Source organism: Coturnix japonica, chromosome 7, assembly GCF_001577835.2.
Source record: "Coturnix japonica isolate 7356 chromosome 7, Coturnix japonica 2.1, whole genome shotgun sequence".
Classification (NCBI taxonomy): domain Eukaryota; kingdom Metazoa; phylum Chordata; class Aves; order Galliformes; family Phasianidae; genus Coturnix; species Coturnix japonica.
Genome location: NC_029522.1, coordinates 27,759,219 through 27,773,197, shown reverse-complemented (window position 1 = coordinate 27,773,197; position 13,979 = coordinate 27,759,219). Strand labels below are relative to the sequence as shown.

Genomic DNA, 13,979 nt, shown 5'->3' with positions numbered 1-13,979 from the left:
CCCTACCAATCCTAAAATCAATGCTCTCAGACAACTAGCTCAATTTTTAATTTCACTATTCAAGTCATGGCAATGTTCTGGTTCTGACAGAGACTCCTGAACACAACATTCACATTTACACTAAATGAAGAAGACAGTAAACTGTCTGCATCAAAAAGACGTTTTCTTTACTCAGCTGTACAGTTCCTGGTGTGTATGCTACAAAATTATCTCTGCCACCAGATATTTCTCCCACACAAGAACAAAATCAACCAACCAAAACCCCTGCCAAAGAAGCCAGAGCTAAAAGCAAAGCCTGTAGCCATGGATGGTTTCATTTCTCTGTGCAGGAACGCCTGTTTGCAGGAAGGCAATCTGCGTCTTGTGCCTCATAAGCTTCTACACTACTTGTTGAATGAGAAAATGTGAATGAGATTCTTCCAACTTACTGAAAAGAAACCATACACATTCATTTTTCATGACTACTGGGATATTCCATTCATTAAAGAGATTAAAGAGATTACCAGCTCAGTTCTAATATCTACCCGCATTTCAGTAGCTGTTTCTCATATGCTACTTCATTTTAAGAACTTTATTTTCCCCCCCATAAAGCTCTCTGTTTACACTGATACCAGCTTTAATAAAATCAGAAGATATTAAAGAGTACAACTGTGTTATTACAGTAGTTGACAAGATTCATTTGGAAGCAATTTAAGCTAGCAGATAAAGCTTAGTTCGCTCAGCAGAATATTGAATTGCTAGTAATGAACAAAGCTAGTCCCAAAAGAAAGTTTTGTTCAATTCTCAATAACAAGAATCTAATAAGCCGCTCTCCTGTTTCTGCAACCCACAAAAGAACACTACCATATTCCATACCCTGATAACAGCTTTTATCTTTTTTATTATTATTATTAACAACCCATAGATGGAAGAATTCTTATAGAAAGTTAATTTCTTCTCAAACACAAGCTCCCAAGTCTTCTTAGAAACCTGTCTTTTTCTAGCCCTCAGCCAGGAGTCAGCCAGTTTGTCCATTGTGACAGTCCCATCTCCTGAGCTTACGTGGTAACTGCATAACCGAACCTCAGAGGTATCAAATATGTTTCCACACATCCTTTACTGGCACTAACGCTGGTGTGTCTGCTTTCTTAATACAAAACATTTCACACTATTTACCTCCTGCACATCTTACTCGAAATTTGATGCCGTTAGTTTTTGTAGGTATGTCTCCTACCTTGTAAAGATAATACATTTATACATACCAACCCTTCTGTTAGGACAACCTAACCTTTCCAACCTGACAGATTACACAACACATCTGTCAAGTGGGGGAATACTATGGAAAAGGAAAGGTACATAAGTACAGGGATAGCCAAGATGGGATAAAAACTCACTGTTTCCCTCTGCCACTGATGCAGGGAGAATGGCTGGACTCAGACTGCTGATTTGATTCCTCTAACACCCAGGACTTGGATCACTGTCATCAGAATACTTCAGCCTCATGCAGGACAGCTACTCTGTAGGAGTTAAACCTGAGCCACCCGTAGCCCTGGGTTGGTCACTCCTACTCAGGGTAGAAATGCTGAGCTGTTCTGCGGTGCTACATGGATACTAGCAACGCTCATTATTTCAGTGTCTTGACCAAATCCTATTGTTCTATACAGTGTATTCTCAATACAGCAAATTCTCTTCAGCAGCAGCTGAAGATGTTCAAAGTGCCAAGTTTTCCCCTTGTTCTGCTGTAACAGAAAAGCCTTGACTCAGCTTCCCATGTGCACCCACAAGAACATAAATAACGGACAACCTGTCTGGTTCCTGTGAAAACCACTTATCAAAATCAAACAACTAAAAAGGACTGACCTTCATACATATATGAACACAAACAGATGTGAAGAAAAGTTCTCCGGATCTGTGTCAAATTAATATATAAGGAGATCACAATAAAAATGAGAAGACAATGAGAAAGACTCATTTAACACAATACATGAGTGAAAAATAAAGAGAAATGCTTCTTACCGGCATATTGTTTTTGCTATCGGGACAATTTTCATCCTTTTCCACTTGAATCTGCTCCTGACTTCCTGATTTTGTAAGGTTTTCAACTGGGTCTGTATCTTTAAATTCAGCTTCTGAACCCTTCATTGCATCAGTTTCATCTTTTACAGTAAGAATATCAGACATCCTCATTAGAAAAGATTATTTTAAAATTCTACAAGAAACACGGAACCTTGAGGACAAAGAAAAAGTGAATCACTGAGTATTTTTATTTTAGGAAATACACACTTAAACAGCCACCCAAAATAAAAGTTGTGTTGCTGTGAAGATGATTTGCTTTCCTGTTACATTCCTCCTGTCTCATATCAGAAGGAAGGAGTGATCAATTTCTTTTTACCACTTCTATCAGAAGCACATAACAGCACACTTTCTATATGACAGAACTAAGCACCACATTGTTGGATGACACTTGCAGATTTTCCTTTCTGTATTTTAAAAACAAATTCCTAGGCATTCCAATGCTCTGAATCAAGTTAGGTTCCAATCGAAACAAGGAAAGATTTACTCATTTGAATGGAAGGAAGAATTACACATAAAGAGCTGGAAGTAATTAAATTACAATGAACCAAGCGTGCAAACATGGATGAGTTTCATTAAAATGTTAAGCTTCCTAATTGCCAGTAATAGTGCAACAGGTTCTGAATGCAGGAGCTGTCTAACACACTAAGCGTAGTGAAACTAGCCTTGATATTAAACGAGGCACACTCTCAAAAGCAAAGACAGCTAGAAACAGCAATTAGTATTATCAAAAAATTATCAACAGTTGTTAATAACAATCACTTATAATAATTACAAATGTAAAGAGAAGTCTAATCACTAAAGCCAATAACAGAACCACTCCAGTTTTCCTTAAAAATACAAGATAAAATTTATTCCCATTACTCAGTTGGAGTATAAGATGTAAAACCAAGAATATTACATTTCTTTAAGGAAACCAAGAGTATGTTTATAATTTAATCAAATAATGTACAGAAAAGTCTAAGTAAGTATTTGGATTAATTACCTGATATGTCCTACAGTTTGGGGATCGTGGTTTCCCACAAAAACAAAATAAAATAATCCGAAGTTCCTTTTCACAGTTGTCAGCAAAGATGTCAGTTGTAATGAACCATCTGGAATCTGGCAGGAGGAGTCCCATGTCCTTATCCCCAGTGTAAAGTCCCGGACAGAACGATGTTGTCTTGAATCAGCAAGAACATCCCTTTCAAACGCCTAAAGAAATAAATAAATTTTACACATTGACAACTGAAGTACATGATAATCTTCCTTGGGGGTACACAGGGGTGTGACCAATCCAAGAACCTGAACAGCCATTTAAAAAAAGCACAGAATCTCCATTTCTTGTATGTATTCATTCTACTTGCTTAGCCAGTAGCAGCAGTAATAGTTTTCATCAGACAAGCATCTCAGTAGCCAAGGAGTGTAGCTCAACTCTGAAAGATAAGCCTAAATGAAGCCTGCGAGGATCTGTACTGCTTTCCCCAAACACATTCATCACATCTATCCCAGGGCTTATTATAAAGACAGTACAAATGATAATGAACGCCAAGAATACCTTCTGTTACCCCAGCTCAACTGTTTAATTTCCATGTGAGTAACAAGATAATTAGAACAGTTTCAGGAAAACAAACCAACAAGTGAAAAACATCCAAATGTTTAAAGTGAAATGAGAAACAAATGAGCCATTTCTTCTGTGGTTACAAAGAATTTTAACCACTGTAAGTAACGAATCTGCCCTAAACCGCTCCCTTTCAACATGAGGAGCTGCAGTACATGCAGGAAGAAGGGGCCAAAAGACGTATCCTGAAAGATGTGAAGTGCCTGCCACAAGCTGCACCTTAGGGATGTGAAAAATGTGCGCTATAAGATGGCTAGAATGGTACACAGACCTGTTCCCCAGCCACAGATCAGTATCAGATCTCAGGCAGCAGAGTTAAATAGGAGATAAATACATGATACTACAGATGTTTGGGCTCAAAGAAGCATGGAAAATAAAAAGGCCGGGCCATGTTTTCAAAACATCTGATTTGCTGAATAGTTAATGGATGGGAAAGGATTAGAGATGAAAGAACAAACTGGAAATAAACGATAGAAATGCAGGGAAGTGGTGCTGTTTGGCTGCTGAGTTTGTTTTTCCAGACAATCCAGATGGAGATTTAAGACTTATGAAGGCGCTCACACAAACCTTCAATGTTTACACAATCTGAATACAGATGCTTTTCAGTTTAACTGACAGCATTTAAATCGCATTTAGAAAAATGATTTAAAAAGATTACAGGCTGAAGAAAGAGATTATGTACAGTTGCAAATATAACCCCAGAAATTAAAATCTAATTTACCTGCTTCACACTATCCAGGTCACAAGTGCAGTGACAGCAGTCAGCACCGTCTCTATACATATTGGAAGTTCTTCATTCCATTATTTTTCCACAAATTCACTTGTGCCTCTTATACACCAAAAAGCATTACCAGCATTCACCTCACTGCAACTCATACTGCAAAGATCTACATGCTTTGCTTATGGCAGCCTTCAAGATCAGTATGCAAAAAGTCCTTATTTTGTAAAGCAACCTTACTGCAAACAATGTTATCCTTGCTTTGTACAGATTTCTCAACTATAGATAGATTTAAAGCCTGCCGATTTAGCCTTTGCTTCAGATCAACAGCAAGAGATACATAATAGAAAACTGAATTTCAGCTTACCTAATTTTTGCTTAAAAAAAAACCCCAAACAAACAAAAAAACACCAGATTAACTGAAATTCATAGAGCAATATTGTGATTTGTGAGCCACAACCGTGAGTTACTTGGACAGCATCCTACCACCCAACTTCCTTCTGGTTGAGACAAATCCATACCTGAGATTCAATTCTAGTTTCTGTTATTACACAGATTGGATCAAACAGACTTAAGTACTTTTATGTGCTGCAGACAGACCGTGGACATCCTTCTGCACAGTCTAGATAAAATATAAGATGAAATGCACACTCTTCCCCTTCATCACCTAGATAACAGCATACCACTGATCACCTTAAATTCTCTCATTTCTCCTTCTGAAAAGCAGTAACCACTTAATCCAGACAGTTGTTCTCAGAGGGAAAACTGTTATTATAAGCTGTGAGATGGAAGCCTTGCACAAGGAAGGCACACACTTTTCAGTCAGAAAAATAAAATTAAAACATCAGTGCTGTGCTTTTACTGCTTTCTTTTCAGTAACCCAAAGTGCAAGTGATAAAAAAAAGACATCAAAAGGAATCATCAAGCAAAGCCACCAAGTTTTATGACAGAATTCTGAGACATATAAAACATTTGGATCTCTTGCTTCAGTTTCTGACTTGAAAACCATCATTTGCAAAGTGCTAAATTGACTTGTAATGAGCGAGGATATTTCTGGGAACAGGATCTACTCAACTTAATCCAATTTCTGTAATAGGCATCAAGACTCCTATGTGCTCCTTGTTAGGCAATGAAGATAAAGATAGGAAGCTCTACTCTGCACAGGATAGAAGAAATCAATTCCTTTGAAAAGAAGATGAAGAGAAAAGGTGACTCTCCATTCTTTGCTGAAGCAATTATTGATACTGTCATGGTGGGAAAAAACCTATCAAAAATAAACAACAAAATGGATCAGCTGACAAAATAACTGGTATCCATCAAATACAGGGCAGGAAATTGGATTGGAAGAGTGGGGGGTTGAAATCTACACTCAACACACAAAGCAGATACACTGCCAGTAAAATGGGCAAATGAAAATTCATTTCTTAAACAAGCTTCTGCTCATCAGCTATTTCAACATGTCTACAGAATATCTGCTGCTGTGTTCAATATGTATGTCATTTTTATTGTTATAAGTAGTTTATCCCCCTAATCTGATAGTCAAACTCACAGTCAGTACTAAATTCCCAGTTAGCATTGCTGCAAGTGATTCAGAAATCTCCCAGCAGAGTGCAGCTGTTTACCTTGTCTCAGTGCCCAACAGTTGCTCTAGTTTTATACAGAGTTGTAATTCTCTTCAGGAGTCAGAAGTTACTTTAACTGTATTATCTGAGTAGGAAAGGCTGGAACTCAATTACCCGTGTGTACTCTCCCTGAAGCCAGACACTTGAGTTCATGTAAAACAGCATGGAGGAAAAAAAAAGTAGCAAAGACTGTATTAGAATGTGAGGCAGGAATGGCCAGGAATGGAGCTGACTATCCCAGCACTAGATCACAGCGCTAGGAAAGAAAGGTGAGATACAACACCAGGTAGCAGCTGGGAAAAAGTAATAGCGAACATTCAGGCACAGACACAGGCAGGAAGCAAGTCCGGTATTTGCCCCAGCTTTTCACATATATGTTGGAATTGTACCACTTTGGTACATGGTTGTTATGCACTTTCCACATACTAAATGTGAGAAGAGATACAAACAGAAATTGATTTTCTCTGGTATGTCAACATTCCCTGCAACTGCTCACAGAACACTTCATACTTCCAAAGACTCCACAGCTTTCAGAAGAACAAACCCAGATGAGATGAACATACAGAAGTTTGCTGGTCAGCGATCAGGACTCCTCCATCACTCCTATGAGAACCATCTTCACCATCAAATGAAGAGACAAGAGAGAACTGCGCTCACATCTCAGCTGGGAAACAGTTGGGGATAAACTACATCAATCTGAAATTATATGAACAATCACATATTTCTGCTGCTGGTTTGATTTTGCTACACTTTATAACCAGGGAGTAGAGGCCAACCCTCACACCTTTGCCACAACCTCCTTTCAGGGATCTGCAGAGGGCAGGAAGGTCTCCTCCGCAGCTCCTCTTCTCCACACTGCACGTACATACGTACACATGCATGTACAGACGCCCAGAGAATCACAGTGGCAGGTTATTTTCTATACTGTGCATGCTGGATTCCATAGAACTGAGTGGAATCAGTGTGTGGTTTACTTGCTAAGCAGGATTATAAAGATAATCCTCCCCAGAGCGGAAGTATCAAGGAGGAAAAAAATGCATTAAAAATTCTCCGTATTAAACAAGAATTGCCTTTACTACAAACATACTAGACTAGCATTATCCACACCAGAAGCTACACTGACTGAGGAGAACCTACAAATTCATGTGATTTCTCCTTTGGGAGAGCTTTGTACAGGAACCATATCATTTCAAGGAGTCTGTTACAGCACCTACGTGAAGGAAAACAAAATAAAACCACTGGCCTCAAATTTCTTACCATAACTTACAAGTGCACCATAACTTATATGTGGAGTAGCTTCCTCCACAGCTGACGTGGAGGACTGATTGATGAGCACAGCAGAGCTTCATAAGTACTAATTCTTTCCTCCCCAGTCCACTCCCCCCCTTTTCCTTCTAACTGAGAAAGGTACGTACTATCCCAAGAAGAAAAGATCTTCAAAGACTCCTATACAGAAGACATGCCATACAACAAGAGCTTTTATGTTTCATCTCAATTATTTTAAGCAACATTTTAATACCATATAAACATATTTATGTTAGCATCATAACCTCAGGGTTTGTATGATCAAAACATCCATCTGCCCAACTAACCAAAACCACAAAGAACTCACTTATGTTTCTTTGTTACGATGAAAGGGAAAAAATGTTTATGCCTTAAGCAAAAAGATATTGATCAAAATTATCTCATTCTTATAAGAACACAAACTACGGGTATAACTGAAAGTATTATTGCATCTAGCTACTGCTTAGTTGTTGAGGACCACTAGCAGTAGTGGTCAACTAACAAGTCCTCAGCATTTAAATAAGAACATAAGAAAGTATGGGCCCAAATAATCAAATAAACACACTGGTGCTAAGAAGGGAAGGTCATCTTTTTTCCTTTCTCTCTCTGTACATCTGCCCATGCTGCTGGGGCACGGTCCCACCTTCACCTTTACACCAGCTCTCGTGTCTGCTAAACTTTTCCATGGTTTGATTCAACAAAAAGTGACTGAAAACCATGAAGCTCTTTTGCTAGGGTAAGTTTTTGCTGGCTACCGAGTTCCACTGGTGCACACAAGAGTTGTTCCGAGTGCTATTCAGCATCAAGTTAGCAACGAGGAACAGAGAAAGAACCGCTCCTCCTTCCTTTTGTAGAGGCAAGTTTTGCGTCAGCAGCACCACAGTGGTCAACTAAGGACCCTGTTCAACAGCATCAGTGCAGTTGTCTATGTGCAGGTGTAGATTAATATTTTTGGATAAGAACAAAACAAACCGTCTATTAATTGACAGTCAATTGATGATTCCCAAGACAAAGAATGAGCAAGATGACTGGCACCTGCATTAGGAACAGACCAAGCCCCTTCTGGGAAATTCTCCTTAGGAAAGAGGCAGGAAAAGGGAGAAAAGAATGAGTAAAGGGAAAGGAAAATAACAGACACAATCCTGAAACTCCCAGCTTGGAGAGTAAAGGATTGCAGTGGGAGCAACAATTCTCCCTCCTGCCAACAGGCCAGGCTACACTCTCAGATGCTCTGAGAGCAACAAGGCAGGCTCTGAAATCAATGTTTCACCCTCCTTCTCTCACAGCTTTACCACTGCAGTCCATGGGGTCACAGGCTTTCTGAATTCACAGCTCACCTAACAACTAACCTTCATTTACCATAAAATTCAAAGCAACTCTGTGCACTTATCAAAGAAAGAAATTGGAATCACTGAGAGCCAGCTGCTCCCACCTTCCAGAAAGCCAATGAATAACTGCACATACTTTCTACATGATCTCTTATGTCCTAAGTTTGAGCACTGCCAAATGATTTAAAAAGGAGCAAGGGATGTTGGGTTCCTTATTTAACTATGATATGCAGAAATGACTTATAGTGCAGCATTTAAATAAGAACATAAAGTGTGGGTCCAAATAATGTTGATTGTTTATATTCATGCACTAAAAAAAATGCTGTACAAATGAATCCGTGCTTCACTGACCTTAATTCATGTAACTGACAGATAAATGCATTTCCCAATGCTACCATCCACAGTTTTCTGTTTTTTTTTTACTTTATACAGTTAACACTAGAATGCTATTTACTGCATTAGCATTAGAAGATGCTAATTGAATCAAATAAGAAGTAAGCTATTTACTAATCAGATTTTCAACAGAACAGTAAGATGATGGATGGGAATATAAAAGAATGACACAGAGTTACTCTGCTTGTTCCAAAATTAACCTCTGCTGTAGGGGTACCAATACAACAGCAAAAGCTGTTAGAAGAGAGTGGTTTTGCATGTTAGACACACCCCCTCAGTGGTGTTTAAGCTCACACAGACCTTCACTGGCTGCACTCTTGACTTTTGTTGTGTGTGCAATTATTATTCTGAGTAACACTGAGCAACACCTGGCTGACAGCAAAAACAGCAAGTCAAGATAACGCTCTGAGGAATACAGCTGTGTGCAGGAGAATAAGGAATTTAGCAACAAGCAAGGCTAAGGTGATCCCTCATTTATAAACTTAAACATTCTGTCCTAGAAGAAGACTGACAGTCTGCAAAAACACTGGCACCATACAGTGCATCCTCAGCAGGGTCTCCCAGAGCGGGATCACTCTGCATGCAGCACTGCTGTTCTCTTATTAGTCCTCTGATGGTATCCTAAAAGTCCAAAGTACATCCAAGGACTTAAACAACCTTGTCTGGGCTCCTCATGGTGTGGGAAAGAGTCCTCACAAATCAAGCACCACTACAACATAAGGCAACAAAAAGGTTCATCTGAGCTTCTCAATCCAGCAGGCTTAAGGTGTTTTTGTTTGGTGTGAAAACATACGTTGTTAAATAGAAGCAATTCTGACCACCAAAATCCTTTAGAAAAAGAAAGGAGATGGCATACCACAATACTGCCTGACAGAAGTTCAATGCATGAGTTCAGGGCTCCTTAAAAAATGAACATTCTAGCTTTGAACAATCTCTGTTGGATGAAAACATGTTACAAAACACAACTCTATGGCTGGTCCACTCTCAGGGAAATAATAATATTAAGCAGTTTATCCAGTTAAATTTGTAGCAGCATCAGGAACTGTTCTGCTCCCACCTTTCCTTTTCGGCTGAAGAGGGAGACAGAGGGAAAGAAACATTTTTAAAACTGCCTTCAAGCCAGGTTTTGGTACCATTGTCTCACAGGCACCTGCTCAGGGCAGCTTAAAGCGTCAGACAAAAGTCATTTTAGCCTGAACATTATCGAAGTCACCTCTCAAACACCATCCACTTCAGAAACAGCAAAGCTAGTGGAAAACTAGTGGAAAATAAGCGCTGAATGACAAAGCCTCTCGCTGAAGTACACGCTCGTCTCAAGAAGAAAAAACTACTAGAACTGCTTATGAAAGTCAGCTAAATTGCCTTTAATTTTGCTAACATTGTTCTGTTGGCCTGCAAGGTGAAATGAATGCCCTTCTCACATGACATCGCTGTACCAGCAAAATCTCTATAGACACAACTGTGCTGACGGAGGTTCGGCTGGCTTAGCATCCATCGTTCAGAGACCCCACTGGCAGCTGCCACCTCCTGGCTCTTGTGCTGCTTCTCCTCTGGGAGCTCCGCTGCAGATGTGAACACGGCTCTGCACTCATACTTCACACCAACTCCAACCCCAGCTCCTCACTTTTTATCCCTCTTCTGTTTCAACACATAACATCTACTTCAAAATATTAGAATTGATATTTTTCAACAATATTTTATTAAAAGTATTTTAAGTAAATAAGCCAAAGCATTGCAATTTTCAACAGGTATCCTTCAAACAGCGGCTTTATTGAAAGATACAAACCATTTCATTCAGAAAACGAGCATACAAACCGAACATGGCAGCTAACAACTTTAATACGGAATTAAATTCTATGCCTGGAATATATAAGTTTGCATTTCTCCATTGGTATTTATAGGTATAAGAACAGGGAATAAAAAGGGTCTCTGTTAGAGGCACAAGTTTCAGCAGAAGACAATGGTAGCAGCAGACTCCAAGTTCATAGGCCAGAACAATTCTGCTTAGGGCCACAGATACTACACACTGCAAAATGGGTTTGGTAATCCAACATGCAATGAAGCTTCCAATCAGGCATTGTCCACCTCTCCCCAGAACAAGAGTCACAGACTTAAGAATTAAGATCAATCTTAATTCTATTTACACGTTACAAAGCAGACGGACATGCTCACTGAAGCCACTCAGACAATAGAAAACCAGCAGCTGGGTGCCATGCTGCAAGGGACACAGCCACCAAACACACAGCCCAGATTGAGTTCCTCATTGGCAATGCAAAGCAACTGATGCAAAACCCTTCTGAAAATGTGACTGTGCTGTAAGATGGCTGTATAGATGTTCATTGCATTTGCTATAAGCATTCTCCAGCACAGCCAGACTGCTTCCAAAGTCGAAGTTTATTCTACACTCAAGGGCATTCTGATGTTTGAGTCAGTTGTTTAAAGAAGTTTAAACCATCTGTATTGTAAACACATTAATTTCATTGTAAAAAAATTTATTTCTTCTATTTGACACCGTGAATACAACAAGAATCAGCAAGTTAGTTCACTGTGCTAGCAGATAAATGCAGCTTTTCAACTGGTAGTACGAACATCACAATGTTTTCTGGAGTGGCACATGGCCACTATCAGAGCACAAGGAAGATAAACATTTACTAAAAAGAGAGGTGGAAAAAAATAAGACAGTTATTCTGGCAAGCCAATTATGCAATTATATTGCCTTCCAAAGGCAATATCCATAGGAGGCTTTTATAATTTTCTCACTCGCAAGAAGCTGCTGTTGCTGCCCCACCTGCAGCACTGCCACAAAGCTCAGTGTGCCGCACAACGATGCTCCCCTGTCTGTATTTCTCCAGCTACTGCTCTGAAGAATCCCACAGACCATCTTAGGCTGGACGCAAATGGAGCAGTTCACATGCAGAGCTTCCATGGCCAGAAGGTGATACTGGGATACAGTAGTTCCCAACCAACAGGAGATCAGGATGCTATTTGAAATAAGATGCTATTTGAAATAAAGAGACGAGATCTTTTGGTGCTGAGACTGCTACTATCTGGGACAGGTCTAAATCTTCCTTTTTGTTCTCCTCTTCTGCTACCTCTATGTTCGCCTCCATTCCTACTAGCAGCCAATAGCAATGGTGCTCACTCCAGGCATCTCAGTTTTCAACCAAGTACGGCCAGTCTAGTAGTTTGTTTATTTTTAAATCATTCAGATGAGCAACAAACTGCTGGGGGCACAGAGCAGGAAGCAGAGCAGCACCAATGGAGAGAAGAACTGGGCCAATTGTTTAAATCTGTTAACTGCATTATCAGACATACATGGCAATGTATCTGATACAGAAATAGAGACAAGTGCCGTAAAAACTGGAAAAGCAGAACATCCCAAGTCATTTTACTATTCTATCCCACACATGCTAACATTATAGGCTCCTCTTAAGACTTGCAAACCAGCACTTTGAAATATGCTTCATATTAACGACTTCCCTTACTGTAACAGGGCTCTATAAATAACAACTGATCACTAGAAATCGATTCTTAAAAGCAGCCTAACAACTGACTCAGAAAGATTTGTGATGTGTACTCGTGGCCAGCTGCTTTAGTCTATTAACTACTGTCATCATCATCATTTCTTTTCAATAAGAACATACAGAGGTAGGACATATAATTATTTAATTTAATGATACTAGCAAACAACATAATAAAGCTGTCTATCTTTAAAACCACATACATCTAAACAAAACTTAAAAGACATGTGAACATATCAAAACAATTTGACAACCAGTACAGTATTCCCAAAAACTGTCTGCAGTGAGTTTCCATTAGATGTAACCTACTAAAAAGTGTCTCTTTTGCATGTTTAATGAAAACAAGCTAATAGGAACGGCAATTAAAAACTACAGTTTGCTTTTAAAATTTCAAAATAAGTGGAAGGAAACATAAACTACATTAAGTAGATGTAAAATATTAGCTTAACATTTAGAATCTTTTCTAACCCACTGTTGTAGAAGAGGGAATTGGAATCCCTTCACCTTCCCTTCAGTTGCACTCAGTTGCTGTTTCATACAGACCGGTGTGGGATGCTGCAGCTTTAATTGTCCATTTCACTGAAGTGAATTGGATAAGGCTGCTGAAGTGCAGGAAAGGAGGAAAGAGTAAAATAATAGAAAAAAGAAAAACAGAGAGGCAGTCTATGGAGGAAGATGCCAAAACACAAATTGTTTTAGTTATTCTAACTGCCAGTGGACAACGTTTTTAACCCCTTTAGAGAGATTTCTTTACAAATACTACGTTGAAACCATATGAAAACGATAAATGCTGACAACAATTTAAGTTATCCTTAAAAAATTAGAAATAATTCTTAGCTTGCTATTCAAACAGTCTTCAGGGCATCTCTGCTTTGTATTATAAAGAAACAAGGATTTGGAGAAGGAACAATAGTTACCCAAAGTAGTCCTGCCTAAGAAATGTACTGTATAGATGCTCATTTGATGTTGTGTCTACAGCTCTATGAATGTCTCTTATAGAGACTATGCCAAATGCAACTGCATGTAAAAGAACACTGAAATAACTCATTAGGATAAAATAACTTGAATCAAACGTGTTAACATTTCTCTGGAACAAGAAAAGATACCGAAACAATGTGCTTAATGTAAGTAACAACTCACATCCTGGAAAGAGGCACTGGAACACAGGGCTGGTTTACAGGAACATCAGAACCTTAACTTAGCTGATGTTCAACTCAGAGCGTGCTCATGAAACTTTATCTGTTGTCAAACACAAGCAATTACATTTGCAGAAAACTATCTAACAGAATAAGCACAGAAAGAGATAGGCGAATACAAAGTTTCAAAGCAATTTAAATTTCAAAGCAATACTACACATCAAACATGCAGGAGAGATACTCAAGAGATAAATGAAAGCCTGACTAGAAAGCAATCAGATACTTGCTAAAGAAGGAACGAGTCCCCAGGCTTGCTCAAGAGCAG

At 39.1% G+C, this 13,979-nt stretch overlaps 1 protein-coding gene and 1 long non-coding RNA gene across 19 annotated transcripts in view; one reads left to right on the top strand and one right to left on the bottom strand.

Moving 5' to 3' along the window:
* LOC107316882 overlaps positions 1-1,994 on the top strand; it is a 44,861-nt gene extending 42,867 nt beyond the window's left edge. The window contains exon 4 of the long non-coding RNA XR_001556626.2: positions 1,398-1,994. This is a non-coding gene — a long non-coding RNA (uncharacterized LOC107316882). The remainder of the gene's footprint in view (positions 1-1,397) is intronic.
* Positions 1-13,979, bottom strand: part of R3HDM1 (R3H domain containing 1) — a 64,334-nt gene that overhangs the window by 38,156 nt on the left and 12,199 nt on the right. For all 18 annotated transcript variants that reach the window (XM_015868859.2, XM_015868857.2, XM_015868856.2 and 15 more), the window contains 2 exons: positions 3,038-3,246; positions 1,996-2,206 (listed from right to left, as the gene is read on the bottom strand). In XM_015868859.2, the coding sequence (XP_015724345.1) occupies positions 1,996-2,166 (171 nt within the window). In that variant the 5' untranslated portion in view covers positions 2,167-2,206; positions 3,038-3,246. The remainder of the gene's footprint in view (positions 1-1,995; positions 2,207-3,037; positions 3,247-13,979) is intronic.